Source organism: Orbicella franksi, chromosome 14 (genome assembly GCF_964199315.1).
Source record: "Orbicella franksi chromosome 14, jaOrbFran1.1, whole genome shotgun sequence".
In the NCBI taxonomy this organism is placed as follows: domain Eukaryota; kingdom Metazoa; phylum Cnidaria; class Anthozoa; order Scleractinia; family Merulinidae; genus Orbicella; species Orbicella franksi.
The window spans coordinates 20,630,221-20,646,080 of NC_138158.1; the positions used below are offsets into that span (position 1 = coordinate 20,630,221).

Here is a 15,860-nt window from a genome sequence, read left to right on the forward strand (position 1 = left end):
AGGACGGGGGAGCTCGTCGAACCTCTTACGGACTAAAAAAGCGGTTTTGATACCTCTTAGGGTTTCCAGCCTCATGAGACCCACAGAGGGAATTTTGCGGTACCTTTTAGTATCGAGCCGAAAAAAAAAAAAAAATATATATATATATATGAAAGGAGATATTTGATATTCAACTTTCCGAGTAGAAGGTATTCGAAGTAATCGTGTTTAACGATATTTAAAATTATGAAAGTGTCAGTTACTGTGTGGTTTTAGAATTGGTACCTCTCAGGGGTGAAAAAATTTGAAGCCACACCCACAAAATGGGGTCTTAGTACCTAGGGGCTCTTTTCAAACTTTCCGACGAGCACCCCCGTCCTTTTTATGTGGGAGTCCCCTAACCCCGGGGATATGACCCTAATAAAAAAAGAAACGTATGGAACACTTTATTAACACTCATTCGAACAATAAAAAGCAGGTGCTCAGTGTCACGATTGAGACCCTAAAACACCGAGGCGTGAAAAGTTCAGGCTCTCAAGTTAAGTGTACTCAACGAAAATGTAGAGCTCGATTCAATGAATGCCAAAATTCTGTTTATCTCGTAGTTATTTTAAAGTCAGTGCCCTCTAATCTTTTTTTCATCTTGGAAAATGCCAGACTTCCTGTCAAATCACCTTCCGTGTTCATATTCTACGCTACTCCAGCTTATACTTACTTTTCAAACTCGACAGTAAACAGTAAAATACCCGTAAAGAAGTTTTGTTTGCTCGTGGGTTTCAAATTTTGACACGCTTGAAGTGTTTAGGTAAACAAAAAACGTTCAGTCTTAAGTCATGGCTTTTAAGCACGGATTGAAAAAGAAGACTTAGCACAGGTGGCGAAGGTACCTTTCAGGTGTAATTTCAAGTTTGTAAGCGCTTGTGAGAATACTTTAAATATTTAATCCCTGGAAAGCCCGAGGTTGAAAGATAAAACTAATTGCTCTGTGAATACCAAGCCTTAGCGGATTCATTTGTTCTTCCGCCATGGTCGAATTAGGTAGCAAAAAGTCTCGGCCTCTGTGTAAACAGATCTTTGCAGTTCTGACAGTGTTGTGTGCTCTTGGAGGTGTAATATATATCACTGGGTTGGGTAAACAGATCCACGAGGCCATAAACCAAATGATCACTCCACATCAGGAACCACAATTGCAAAGAAGAAGGTACGATATCACGGAGAATTTTCAAACATGGGTTAATGTTTAGAAAATATTTTGATTCAATTTAGTCAATAAATCAATCAAAAACTTTATGTAAGCACTTTATAGTTAGAAAACTAATGAACCTGTGGCTATCTAAAAAAATAGCTTAGTGTATTTCAGAGGCTAGAAGACGAATTTAACTCTATCTTCGTAACATGATACGACAGGTTTTCTTGTGATGTAATCTTTACTTTCAAATTTGTAAGCAATCTTTCAAAGAGTAAGCAATCTTTGACTCACACGACATGTTCTAATTTCTGCGACAGGTACGCAAGGTATTTGCGTAGGGATGGCATCGGTCATCAATGCCCGTTTTACTGTTCTATGAAGAAAGATCTGTTCCAATGTTATTGAAGGAACAGCTTGCCGGAAGGTTAATTCGCTTTAAATTTCAGTCTAGTGAAGCGACTAGAAGTCACCCCAAAGCAGGGAGTTACCGGCAGCATTTTTTCGGGTTTAAACGGCTTCAATCGAAGCTACTGGAGAGTTTTAACGCAATTACAAGACCAGTTTGAAGCAATTGTGAATCGCAGTTTCTTCATCATGTTGTGGCCTGTGTTAAGACGCCCTCTCTGGAAGAAAAATTCGAAGACACCGTGCTCTCTCTAATTTTTTCTTTCGGGGAGGACGGCTGTAACACAGGGTAATCATGTTGATAGCCGTGGGATTGGATATTTTGGTTTGCTTCTACGGTATAATTACGTTCAAATTCATTGACTTGAACTCTTCAACACGGGCGGAAAAAATTGCTTGAATTTCGTACTGAGCCGAAGAATGGGAGGAGGGGAACAATGTGTTCTATTCAAAGTTTTCCTAAGAACAAGCCATTTTGGTTGAGGCGTTAGGCCGCGAAGGTCGAATGCCGGCTTGGAACTTTGGAAATAGTGGAGAACAATAATTGGAACGGCTTGACGGGTAAACAGGATTACGGAACATTCGTTGCTACCCGAAAATGTCCATTGGGCTGAAACGAAAAGTCGTGTTTCATTTATTCTAAAATGAAGAACAGCCGCCGCTGTAACAAAACTATTTTATAAACAAATAGAGTTTTGTTTCCTCCATTCTTAAATATGTTCTTCTCCAATGAGTGTGACAATAGAGGCTAACAGGCGACACAGCTTGAGGTTATTCACCACTATAGTGCTGAACTTTATTTATTTTTCAGTCCACCTTTAGGAAAACCCTCCGAGCCTCTTGAGTTCAAAACTGCAGCCGTTTCAGCAGACTACAAAGCTTGCTCTGAGGCTGGCGCGAAAGTTTTGCGAGATCAAAAGGGAAATGCAGTTGACGCCGCCATTGCCACCGCTCTGTGTGTTGGTGTGGTGAACGCGCACTCAGCTGGGATAGGCGGAGGAGGATTTATGATAATTTATAACAAGACAACAGGTATGCTACTGAATTTACTAACAAACGTTGCTTTACCTTCCTCACGCCTTAGAACGCCGCAACTAATAAGTCAAGATATTTTTGATTTTCATAACACGACGTCCGAGAGAAAACATCGCCATGCGATAGTACTGTTCTTTAGCTTTCTTTTGAATAGTCACATGGCAAGGTCTACGTCTGACCTAGCTATCCATACTGCAGAGCTTATCCTAGTTTCCGTAGCATTAACAAACTAGGCGCATTTCTATAATCCCCTAAATTTCACGGGGTTATGTCCCTCTTCCTGTTTTAAATCGCCGGTACCCCTTTTTAGACACCTGGATGGAGAGAACCACGTGAGAGTGTACAAGTGTCATAAGTGTCTTTCCCATGAAAAACAACTCAATTTTCCCGGCCAGGGCTCGAACCCGGACAGCTCGATTCAGAGAACAGCACGTTTACCTTTAAGGCCTGCAACTTAAAACCATGGTTTTAGTCCTGGTGTGAATTCGAAAGGCAAATAGAACCACATTCGTGTATTTCTCCTTTGGAATTGAAAAGGTGAACAAATAAATAAATAAACTCTAGGGAGGTGCCTGTGTGAAGACGCTGGTAAGAAACACTTTTCAATTCACGCAACAATAGTCACAATTCAATAGATCACGCTTCGATGGTTAGCGATCACTAGGCGGACACCAGGTAAAAATTAAAGTGTGTTTACATAGCTTTTATTTTTTTCCTTTACTTTGGCAAGAAAGATGTAACGAAAACTAAACGCTGAACTGATCCTTAAGGAAAAAAACTTAGAAAAATCGAAAAAACGTTTGTACACAAAGCAAAGTAATAAATTTGTGAAAAAAGGAGGAATATGAAATAGGTACAGAGGCTGTATATGTGTATACTGCTGTGTAAGTACATGCATCTCAAAATTGCACAACAACGGACAACCTACAGTTAAACCCCTTAACTAACTTCGAGGTGTTTTTCACAACACTTCTTAAGAGTGGTGTGGATCTACAACACCTCTTGAAAAGTGGTCTGCATCTGACGTCGTCAAAGTTACAAGATCCGAAATGCTTACCCGCTACTCTCAAGTCCATGATTTTCATGTCTCTGGACTATTTTCTTAACTAAAATAATACAGAAAGTCTTTCAAATGCAGACAAACCCTGAATCTCTCTATCAATCGACTTGAGCAAGCCGGGTTATCAAAAAGCTGCCAAAAAACAAAAACAACGAGGCATGAATAAAGAAAACTGTGTCCTGTATTGAATAAATTTTTTTTTTCATCATGGATTCAGGAAGTAAAAAATTGTTATAGCAACGAAGTAGACCTACGGAGGGGCAATCTAGATCAGATCACGTTTCAAGGAAAATGAAAAAAATTCTTTCACAATTCATAGAAAACAAATAGCCATTTTACGCAACACGAAAAAAAAAGACATTTTTCACTCAAGCCTGCAAAATTAATGAGATTTTGAAAGCGATGTCCAAAGAACAGCCTTCTTCTTTTTTCGGCAAGAGGCAAAAGGAAAACTAATGTAGAGGGAGCGAACAGATTGCCTTTACCTCGAAAGTAATGGAAAACATAATCAAAATTTCACGACGAATTGAACAAAATGTGTTCATCAAAAATTCAACAAAGAACGACTTTCTGTCTTCCTATTTTGCATATTTTATCCCTATAATCCCTTCCAATTGTTTTAAATCAAATTTTCGATTCTTTTAAAGCAAGCAAAATAAGATTACTACATCACTGCAGACCATTTATGCTATTGAGACTATATTTGAGACTGCATGCAGTTTTCAGTCACACTCTACATTAGTTCGTCTTAACACTTATTTGTTAAATTCCCTGCAGGAAAGACAAGTGCAGTCAACTTCAGAGAAACTGTAAGTAAGCTTCAAAGAGCAGAAACGATGAGAGAATTCCAGCGTTTAATGTTTGAATGGAAAGAGAGAGGTAAGGGCAGTGTCGTAAACAACCACTGAACACAATCAATGTCTGCACTCTTTTCTTCTACTTTACTGCACTCTTCTCTTCTACTTTACTTTAATTCAACGGAGAAAGCTCATTCCAGTGTCTTGTTGAACCTTTACAACCTTAACGGTTAATTGAGACGCTGGCTCCTACATAAACTTCTTGTGTATTAGGAGTTCTAAGCGGCGTTCTTTCAAGAAGTACTGTTAAAGATTGTGACTACAGCCAGCCGAGTCCAAACCCAGGACGGTTGATAACCGTCAAACGAGTATCGTGCACATATAGCATCACTTGTTACGCTAACAGTGTAAACGTATCTGGCTTCATGGTGATGAAATTTGGGGCGAAACTGGCGACGTAGGAGACCAAAGCCTCCTTATCTTTTGGCTGTATTAAATAACGATTAACCGTTCTGGGATAAGATGCTGTTCTTTTTGCCTAAACAAAGAGCTATTCTTTAACTTTACCGAGCCACGAGCAAAATTCTATCCTATCAACTACTGATATAATTGCAATATTAATTTTATTTTTTGATTGCAACTCGTCCTTGATTGGTAGATTAAAGAAATATTATAAGCGTTCACGGTTTACTCAGTGTCCGCACTGTTATCACGAACAAATTGTTGTATTTTCAAATTTCAAGAAACAAAAACCAGAGTGCCAGGTGAAGGTGAATTTGTTGGGGTGCCCGGTGAACTGCGTGGATTTGAAATCGCGTGGAGGGAACACGGAAGTAAGAAACTAAGCTGGGGAGACCTTTTTCAACCTGCTATTGACATCGCTACTAAAGGTTTCCTAGCCACTCCCGCTTTGATAGCTGCAGTGGAAAAGAATGGACCCAACATTACAAATGATCCCGGGTTAAGGTGAGCAACGCACCCAGCCGGGGTGGGGGGGGGGGGGGGAATCCCATACGAAAACGTCAGGGAAGCTTGTCGTCTCGCTTAAGGGTTTAATTCACATATTTTGGTCTCACGTAGGGTGCTAAGAACAAAACAGCACTATTTTCAGCTGTTAAAGTATCGAAGAAATAATTTAAAAAAACGCTGTCATTGGTCTCCTTCAGGGACTTAATAAAGATTTTTCGACGAGCATGGCCGACCAGATCATATGGGAATTCTCCCTCCTGAGGGGGGGGGGGGTGGGGGTGGAGGGGCTACGCAAGCTTGACTAAATAGCTGCACATAGTCAATAAGACACGCCCACCCCACTCCCCAGGATTAACCAACCAACAGTTTATTGCTAGCGTATTTATTCGATTCAACGCCGCCCTCGAATAAACGCCGCATTTTAGATCAGAAATATTGATCATCGTGGTGCGGCGTTTATTTGAATAATAAACTCGAAAAGCAAATGCAGTAATAATCAAGTTTGAACAAGCCTAAAAGATTTATTTTCCTTGATTGTAACAATGTTTTGATATCAGTACATTCAAAGCTCTAAGGAATATAATCAAAACACAAGAACAATATACGGTAGTTCAGCTTAAACAAGTTCAAATGTTCAGTTACAATACTATTGTTTGCAAGAAATACATTGGATTTTAAATAATCGCCGCCCTCGTATAAGCGCGGCCCTCGAATTAACTCCGCACTAGAATCATGAAAAATTCAATAAACGCCGGGGCGTTTAATTGACTAAATACGGCAAGTGTTCAACAAGGAATTGCAGTAAGGTTGCAGTAAGGTTTGTAAGTAACTATTACATTTTGTGATTTGCCGCCTAAGAATTAATAATCGAATACGCTTGCAGCCCACGAACAGTGTGAGCGTGGTTTGGTCAGGTAATTGGGTTGATACATTTTCATCTTTTAGGGAATTAAAGACCATTAGTCACATGAGAAGAAAATTTTGCCTCCTCTGGAACGTAAATATTTTTTTCAAGAACCTTGTAAGGGAGGGGTTATTTCAAATTACACTTACCTAGAATATGTTTTCCTTTCAACGCAGTGAGTTATTCAAGCCAAATGGTAGATTTATTAAAGACGGTGACCTCATAAAGAGAACAAAATATGGAAACACTCTTAAAAAAATAGCAAAATCCGGATCTGCAGATATCTTCTACTCAGGAAAAATGGCGGAGCAGGTATGAAAACGATTACTAGCTAATACTCCAACCGTGAGCGGGAAGACTCTTTTGTCTGCCTTGTCAAACTTTCCACAAGTAACTAATCACAACCACGGTTCAAAACACGGGTCGCAACATTTTTCTCTGTTATTTTCCCGCGTTTTTCTCAAACACCTCCAATCCCGGATTGAACTCGTTTCCAGATCTCTCTAGCTCTCTTCCCACAGCAGATCTCTGGGAATTAGATTCCATTCTTGCCGAACAGGACTACTTTGTGTAACTTTGAAATCCCCAGAATTTTAATTTAAGTGTATAATTTAAGTGTATAATGTATTTATTAAAGTCTTAAAACATGAACAGATCGTTAAAGACCTGAGATCCATCGGTTCCAAGATTTCCGTCGAGGATTTAGAAAATTACCAAGCCAGTAAAGTCAAAGCCTTGGAGACCGCCCTTCCTGGGGTGGATGGGCACAAAATTATGACCGTCCCACCTCCTGCAGGGGGTGTAGCCTTGATTGATATCTTGAACATTCTTAAAGGTAAGTTCGATTTGTAACGTCTTTGAGTCAGTAAAAATTTCACTATTCTCTGTCTTAAAACCTTGTCACCAACGAGTCAGTTGTGCTATTTTGTAGTGCATCGCTTGCAAAAAATGTCGGATGTTAACATTTCGGACGTTTTATATCGAACGACTGGAAGGAACAATTTTCGAACACTTTTTATCTCATTTCGGACAAAACCACTTTGCTGAAACATATCTGCCGTAAACTTACGCCTAAAAACGGCGAATTAGACTGAAATAACATCAACGAAAAAGATAGTTTTACAGCACACTCAAGGTTTTACAGAACACTGACTAGAAAATAACACAAATTATATCAAGCCGTCAAATATCTTAAGCTAGAGTCGCTCCATAAAGTGACAAAAAGAACGAACAAAGCCTAATCCGAGTAAAAGCTCTATCAGGTATATAGGCCTTGAATACAAATAAATTTGAGGGCGTCGCACAAGAATTTAGCATGTACTTGGAAGTTTTATATTGTAGAGTAAATATTTCGGACGCTTAAAAATTTCGGACCGTTATATTTTCGAACACCTATTTTGTCCGAAATTAAAATCGTACGAAATGTTTTGCGAGTGATGTATGTGTCCTGTTTCTGAACAGGGTTCAAGTTTGGCCCAGAGGACATGAAAAAGCACCCGGTTCTGACGTATCACCGTATGATTGAAGCATTCAACTTTGTAGCGGCCAGAGAGACTTACCTCACAGATCCTGCCTTTGATAACAAGGGAGACGAGGTGAGTAGTGAACATTTCTTGAGAATGGCACAGTGCGGGAATTGAAGTTTGCTCGCATAGTGATGAGCGCGTCGGATAAAGAGATCTGGGTTCGAGCCCTAACTGGGCTGATTACACATGGGTTATTGACCACGCGTGAGTTCAAGATGGCTTGATATTGGCCAAGATCTTTTTTTAACGGGTTTATAATTATGGATCGAGGAGGAGTAGAGTTCCAGAAACTCGTCAAGAATATCCAAACATCTTGTCTGAACAAGATTGGCCAATAAAGAATTTATTGTATGGAAAAAAACCACTATTTTCCTGCGGGACACAGTGGGTAATCCCGAGCGGACAAGATAGCGCCATCTTGCACGCTCAGGTAGCCAATCACAGCGCAGGATTAGATTCATGTTGTCCATTCACGGAGCCTCTCATATAATAGATTGCGTTCTTGGCCCAGACACTTTACTCTCACAGCATCCCTCTCCACCCAGAAGTGCAAACGAAAACGTTTTTTTTTTTTGAACTAGCGACTTGTCACAGAAACCTGCTGAAAATGCGCCGAGGGGGAGGGGTAATCTACATGTAATTTGGATTACCATCCCACGCTGGGAGCGTACTAACTTGATATCAATTGGTCGTTTTTAGCTACAGAAGCTAGAGTTAATTACATTCTGATGCCGAAAAGTTCTTTACAAAATAATATCTTCAACAGATTGTCAAGAAAATGTTGGATGCTGAAGAAGGCGAGATGCTACGCAAAAAAATTGACAATAAGCACCACAGTTACAACTATTACGGTCCGATTAACTACCACATTGATGTGACAGATGGTACAACTCACTTGTCTGTGCTTGACGAAGAAGGAAATGCTGTTGCCTTGACAACGTCAATCAACAAATAGTAAGCAAAGGGATTCATCACTATAAAATACAGTCTACGATCGATGTGGTCTGTACTAGGTCTCTGAATGAAACCGTAATGTTTGACCATGAAAGCCATTGAGCAGTCTTTTCATGTTGTACTGGTTACTGTGCTGTATCCCGTACAGCAGTTTTAGCTTTTCGGTCTGTGGGTGAGACTCTAGTGTGTGACCATTCAAATGAACGCTATTGAATAGTAATTTCATGTGGTACTGTTTATTATTCTGTACAAAGTTGTTCTAACTTTTGACTCTATATGAACGGAAACCAATTGTGTGACCATTCAAATTAAAGCTGTTGAGCAGTACTTTTATGTGGTACTGTTTATTATGTTGTATAAGGTGGTTCTAACTTTTAAGTCTGTGGATGAAACCCTAGTGTGTGACCATTCAAATGAAAGCTGTTGAGCAGTACTTTTATCTGGTACTGTTTATTATGCTGTATAAGGTGGTTCTAGCTTTTAAGTCTGTTGATGAAACCCTAGTGTGTGACCATTCAAATGAAAGCTATTGAGCAGTACTTTCATGTGGTACTGTTTATAACGCTGTTGTGACACGCCCAAAGAAGGTAACAGAAATTTTCGCAGCATACGTAAAATTTCCACCTAAAGAAACTCGGTTTACTTTATTTTCTAGCTTCGGATCTAAAATGCTCAGCACGGAGCTTGGAATAATCTACAACGATCAACTATGGGATGCAGTGAACTTGTGGGTAAATGAATTCAATCTTGAAACGGACTCACTCAAGCCTCGTAAACGCCCCATGTCTCTTGCTTCACCATCCATCATCACAGATGGTGATGGAAACGTTAGAATGGTTATCGGAGCTGCTGGAGGGAAATATATCGCAACTGCTTTATCACAGGTAAATAAATGCGGTATATTAAACGGCGGCGCCAAGATATAAATGTTATTTTCGAGTGGTAAAAACAATATTTTACGAAGGAGCGCAGCGAGTAAATTATTGTTTTTAAGACGACAAAATAAAATTCATATCTTCAAGCCAACGAGTAACTTTTTGATTATATAGGCAAACCGACTGTTTGCACAAACAACCACTGACATAAGGGTTCGATCGTTATTTTCGGGCGTTATTTTCCTTTCTAACTTTATTTCGTTTGTGTAGGTATTGATGAATTATTTCTGGTTTGGAGACAATCTGAAGGACGCTGTATCTAAGCCTCGTCTTCATAGTCAGTTGTTTCCAAATATGGTATTAGTTGAACCCAACTTTCCAAAGAAGTACATCAAAGCATTAAAGGGATATGGACACAAGAAAATCACGGATGATACCACCTTATTTACAGGTGAATAAAGTCTTGTTTCTATTTTTCAACTTCTTTTATTATTTATTTTTTCTTCTACAAGGAATAACTTTAATCAAAATGCAAGACTCTATGACTGAGGACCCGTCCGCACTGCGCGGGAGAAATTTGAAATCGCAGCTTTATTTCTACGATTAGGCCTACTGTCCACACTAATCCGCTACGAAAACGGAGCTGGTCGCCGGTCAGGACTCGAACCCAGACCGTCCAATCCGGGACAAGCATAGTTGTTAACAATAGACAACAATTGGAGAACCACTTAGACTCGGAGATTTCCAGTAGAATTCGTTGATTCGTCCCTTCTTACCCAATCAGATTGTGAGTTACCAGTAATCAGCCATAGCAATGCGGGACTTCAATTTAACTAGTCGACTGTACTACGTGAAAAGTGAAAAGAACTTTCTTCTGTTTATCACCCAGGAAGCCCGGAGCAAATAATGGGTGTGGTCCAGCTAGTTGTTCGAGAGGACAACGGTCAGCTACTGGCACTAGCAGACTATCGCAAGGGAGGAGTCGCGGCAGGCTACCGCTGATCAGTTCAAATTTAATTTGAGGTAAGTAGCTAGTGGTTAGTGTCTACGGATCAAAAGCTTCGGACGTCTTGGGGTAATCTCCAGGTACCTTTGGAAAGCTTATTTAGAAATTTTAGGATGTTTCAGATAATCTTTAAAATTAATGTTTTCAGAAGCAACAATAATCAGAGATCACAGTCTTTCACTTGTTTTTGGTTTGAACTTCTCGTAGTTTTCTGTTCTCTCAAATTCAATTGTTTTTCTCTCTCTCTTCTTGGCTGCTACTTTTCAACAACTCCTTTTTCCAGCGCACTAAGGCAGTGACTTAAATTTCTCTGAGATCAGATAGTTAAAGGATTTTGACACCTACAAAATGACAACTAATAGCTAAGCTGTGTGACATCGCCTTAAGACGCATTCCTTTACGGAACAGGGTTAATATATCCAACTTACAGAGGCCCAGGTTAATCAATTGACTGATTCGTGCAATTTCTTATATTTGCCTGAATCACTGAATCTAATTGGAACATGTTCTAACGGCAGTTTCCATGTCTTGACCATTAACACAAATTGTAGTCGTTGCTGCATAGAAGTTAATCAAATCATTTATTTTGCATCAACAGATCCGTGAAAACGGGAAGTTTAAAGAGACAGAAAGACGAGTACCACCTTATAAGAACGTCAACCCAACAAGTAGTAGCACGATGAGCGCGGGCACAGAAAATTCTAGGATTTCATTTTCGATGTTCAAACCTTCCTGTATACCGGACTCTTTTTTTTTTCACCTACTTTTATTTGTTGTGCTTTCTTTGAATTCTTGGGGTTTGTAGAGATTTTCTTGGACTGACCCGCTAGCCTAAGATGAATCTGGTTTGTACGTGCATATGACTCTTCGTCTTATTTCGCCACTTATTTTGATAGTAGTAACTTTACATAACTGTTTTAAGATGTAGACAATTTTTAATTAACGCTTAATTTTTAAGGTGCTGAGAAAAAGTAAAAGATGTCTTTATGCTACCCGTTGTCACTTCTTAGTAATTTTTATGAGTGAATTTTTAACAAATAGTAAACATTAAGTACATCTGTTACTACCAGAAATAGCCGCCGCCTAATTAACGGAAACTTTCATTCGGAGAGCCAGTATTTATGCTTGAAGAAAAATACCATTTTCTAGAAATAACATGTTGGTGATTCAGGCAGGAGCGCTCTCAAATGAAAGTATTTCGTTTTCTGATTGGTCAGCGACCTGCTTGCGAAAAAGACTGCATTTCAAGAAAGGCAATAGCCTGCTTAGCTGGTGGGAATCGCGAGTGAGTGATTGTTGGTGGCGAGGGCACCATTTTATTCCCGCCAAAACAAATGCACTCGCGCTCCAATACCGCTAGCTACGCAGGTTAGACGGCTAACTCCAAAATGAACGGCCATTTCAACTCAAATCTGTCAAGGAGATTTGAATACTTATTATTGTAATTAACCTACGGAGCCCTTAAAGTGAAAATCCCTGGGATATTTAGGAAGAAGGGGAAGTGGACCAGAGACTTTGAGGGGAAAACAAAAGTACAACAAGCGTTCACGAGATGCTGCAGCAAATATCTACTCTAGATGTTTGATTGTGTCGTAAAAGTGGACTATTAGTATAACAGTATGAAACAAACAAACCAAAGCCTCACAATACTAAATCTGTCTTCAGCTTTTCGTACTAACTCTTCCCTTCCTAAGACTGTCAATCAATTAATTTTTATTTACACTACCAATTTATAGCTGGTTTTCACATGACGTCACCAAAGTTCGAACTACGAAACTATTGATCTTCCTGAGATTTTACTTGAATGATGTATAAGAGCAGCTGAAAACTAATATTCATACATATTTTCGCTCCGAATGGGTTCTTGGTTTTGTGATACGCTACTCTTGAATTTCTAAGTTTTTGCGTGACGCGGCATTTACATGACGGCCTAGAGAGCTATCATGACGGTTAAAAGAGTGACTTACTTCGGGTAACTTGGCTATCTGAACAGTTCATGTCTTAGAAAAAGTATTATTTTAATGTTTTAGAGTTTCTCGAGGGATAAATTCACGCTTTTGTACCAAAACTCGGTGACAGATGTTTCTGTTGGTTTCCGGCCGCCATGTTGGTGCCCATGCGGATGGGCACCAGCATGGCGTCTCCATACAAATCTCTATAAATTTGGGTAAAAAAATTTCTGCGCATATCTCGCATAAGAAAAATTGCTGTGACCAGAATTTTGGCGAGAGTCTTTGCATATTTACCTTCTTTCATTTCCCAGATTCTGGACTTTATCTATTGACCGGTTTTGATTTTTATTTTGATCTATTTTGAATTGCGTGACACTGAAAACCAGCAATTAGCAAATTAAGTAACAGGTTAGAGAAATCATTGACTCGGAAACATTCTCATGATTGACCATCCAATTCTCTCAACCGATGTTATAAAGATGTATAGCAACTGATAGAGAGAATTTCTATTTCGAACTTGTGTGTGAAACAGACCGCAGCTGGTAACGGAAATTGCAATACCTGTAAATTTAAAAGCCTCTTAAACTATATCAATTATTAAACGTTTGCTGAAAAAAGCTGCCCTTCACCTTGTTGATCAGCTCGGTTTACAGATTGCCCCGCCTGTTGTTTTCTCGATCACGCAAGCTTTGCGTTTCAAATGACGGACTCTGATTACTCTAACGGCGGGAAATCTCGCTGGCTGAGTTGGAGAGGGGCACTGGCCCTACTGACCGTATTGGGCGCTGTGGGAGGCGTGATTCACTTCACTAAAGCTGGAGAAAAGATTCACAACGATTTTAATGAATTAATCCACGGTCTCTTTCGCGGGGCAAGGTATGAGTTAAATAATTTTATGAACATCTTTGGTGTTAGTTGCTTTATCTTTAGTTTTGGACTAAGAACTACTTAATGCATTTCTATTTTAACTTCCTTATTATACTTATAAAAATTTCTTTTACATTCGAAAATCAACATGGAAATTTACAAAGCTACAATTTTTTTCGAAAAGACTACTAATATTGAGCTTAATACGGAAGTTTTGATTCTAAAACATAAACATACGTTGTTTATTTGAAATTAACGGCTATGTTTTCCGCGCGTTGCGTGTCACGTGACTTATCTAATCTGACCAGGATGTGTTATTCATTAACTATTGTGGTATGTGACCTAGAAAAGCTCAGTTTTGAACTCAGACTGCGAAGTCCTTTAACGTGGTACCAAAACTGTCTCACAGACACCTTAAAGCTTGTACCTCAGACAGAAAGTAAAGGTTTTACCTATACTGCGTATTAAGATAGTGCATTTTTTCCAGACAGCTTACGTTGAAGCCTACGGATCCTCTCAAGTTTAAGACCGCGGCCGTTGCAGCAGGTTATAAAACGTGTTCAGAATATGGCGTTAAAATTTTACGAGATCAAAACGGGAACGCAGTTGACGCCGCCATTGCCACTGCTCTGTGTGTTGGTGTGGTGAACGCGCATTCAGCTGGGATAGGCGGAGGAGGGTTCATGATTGTTTATGACAGGAAAACAGGTATGATGTAACCACGTGTGCGATGTATATAAAGCCCTGTCCACACTACCGCGGAGAAATTTGAAAACGCAGCTTTATTTCCACGGTTAGGCTTACCGTCCACACTTATCCGTCACGGGAAACGGAGCTTTCCGAAAACGCTCTTCAAACAGGAAGAATTTCAAAACGCCGGCTGTGCGTTTTAGTGTGGACGAAAAAACATTTCGAAAACGGAGCTTTCCGAAAACGATGACATCACGGTAATCGTTTGGTTTCCTTGTCCGCCAGTTTTCCTCAAACACAAATCCAAAATGACCGGTGATTATTGCGTTTTCAAATTTCTCCCAAGAAGTGTGGAGGGAAAACATTTGATGCGTTTTCAGAGTGAAAACGCTGTTTTCAAATTTCTCCGGCGTAGTGTGGGCGCGCCCTTAGTTTAAAGGCCAGTCCCCATGGAAGAGTTTAAGCCCTTACTGTACTTTTGGCCGCCAGCTTTCATGAGCTCTCATCAAATTCAAAGCCAAGTAAGTCAACGGGAGTTTTGGCTCGGTTAACAAGCGGCTTAGTAATATCAACTCAAGGGCTCTGGCAGTTCGTTGGACTGCGTTTTGATAGTAGTCGATGGGAGTGAAGAAAACCCACATCCAACTGTCATGCCTGAGCTTTAATTTCGTCGAGTTTCGTTAGCAGTGAAGATTTTTCCGTGCGAATGACGGTTGTTTTGAGATCATGCGCGGCAAAACAGGTTCATGGCAAAATATTGGGAAAAAAAGGCGTTTTCGTTTGCCTCTAAATTTCGAAATTTCTGTATTGGGAATTGCAAACATCCGACGAAGAGGTAAAAAGGCTGTATTTCAGGTTTTTGGGTGAAGTTTACTTCGACTTTTTGGTAAATTGTGTTTCAATCGCCCTTCCCGGATTTTTTCTTTCGGAGAGGGCCGCTGTAACTTAACACAACCTACTTTTGGGAAGTAAATGTTAGTTTGTCAAATGGTACATTTGAAAAAGTAGAGTAGACAACTTCTTTTACAAAATGGATAACGCTGCCTACATTTGACGAGTTCTTTTGGCAATTTTGCAGGCAACAGAAGTGTGATAAATTTCAGAGAAACCGTTGCCGCACGTGAAAAAGCTGAGACAGCGGAGGAGATTCAACATCTTCTGGCGAAGTTCACGGAAAGAGGTGAGGTACTTTAAAAAATCACAATGAGCAGCTCAGTCACCGATCACCTCTGCAATCAACTGTTAATCATGGTTTTGTTAAATGTTTACCAAAGGTGTCGTATTAGTTTTTTTAACCCGAAGATTGATGAAGATCCTTTGAGAACTTTAGAAGATTCGGAAAAAGACCCTTTATTGTCTTTTGATGGTAGAGTGGTTTTCATTTGAGTGTCGAAAAGTAATTGGCTTTGCCTCACTACGCTACACGATTAGCTTAAAAAACTCGCGCCACTTTTTCGCCCAATCAGAAGTAAAACAAAAACCAATCATGACGCGCTCGCGCACGTTTTCCCGCGCTTCGCGTCAGCTACTTGTACGTAGTTCGAGTTTTGATTGGTTCATTCGATTGTCTGTGTCTTTTGTGATTGGTCAGAGTGACTACTTTGGCTTTGGTTTTACGACACTCAATTAAATAAAACCGCTACAACACGATC

The 15,860-nt window shown here is 39.8% G+C and overlaps 2 protein-coding genes across 2 annotated transcripts in view; both read left to right on the forward strand.

Moving 5' to 3' along the window:
• Positions 1-158: 158 nt before the first annotated feature.
• LOC145468856 (glutathione hydrolase 1 proenzyme-like) lies at positions 159-12,401 on the forward strand. Its single transcript, XM_081452548.1, has 12 exons — positions 159-1,180; positions 2,385-2,605; positions 4,446-4,547; positions 5,209-5,431; positions 6,515-6,650; positions 6,993-7,173; positions 7,800-7,933; positions 8,631-8,818; positions 9,474-9,702; positions 9,964-10,144; positions 10,583-10,716; positions 11,298-12,401. Exons 1-11 carry the CDS (start codon positions 1,005-1,007, stop codon positions 10,693-10,695), a joined length of 1,884 nt encoding a protein of 627 aa, XP_081308674.1. The 5' UTR covers positions 159-1,004; the 3' UTR covers positions 10,696-10,716; positions 11,298-12,401.
• Positions 12,402-13,190: 789 nt separating this feature from the next.
• The window catches only part of LOC145468859 (glutathione hydrolase 1 proenzyme-like), a 9,496-nt gene continuing 6,826 nt past the window's right edge, over positions 13,191-15,860 (forward strand). Inside the window, exons 1-3 of the mRNA XM_081452550.1 lie at positions 13,191-13,527; positions 14,006-14,226; positions 15,287-15,388. Of these exons, the coding sequence (XP_081308676.1) occupies positions 13,352-13,527; positions 14,006-14,226; positions 15,287-15,388 (499 nt within the window). The 5' untranslated portion in view covers positions 13,191-13,351. The remainder of the gene's footprint in view (positions 13,528-14,005; positions 14,227-15,286; positions 15,389-15,860) is intronic.

Coding starts and splice junctions, on each gene's coding strand:
- LOC145468856 (XM_081452548.1), top strand. CDS start 1,005: ATGGTCGAATTAGGTAGCAAAAAGTCTCGGCCTCTGTGTAAACAGATC. Junction 6,651..6,992: donor CAGGAAAAATGGCGGAGCAG/GTATGAAAACGA, acceptor AAACATGAACAG/ATCGTTAAAGACCTGAGATC. Junction 7,174..7,799: donor TATCTTGAACATTCTTAAAG/GTAAGTTCGATT, acceptor GTTTCTGAACAG/GGTTCAAGTTTGGCCCAGAG.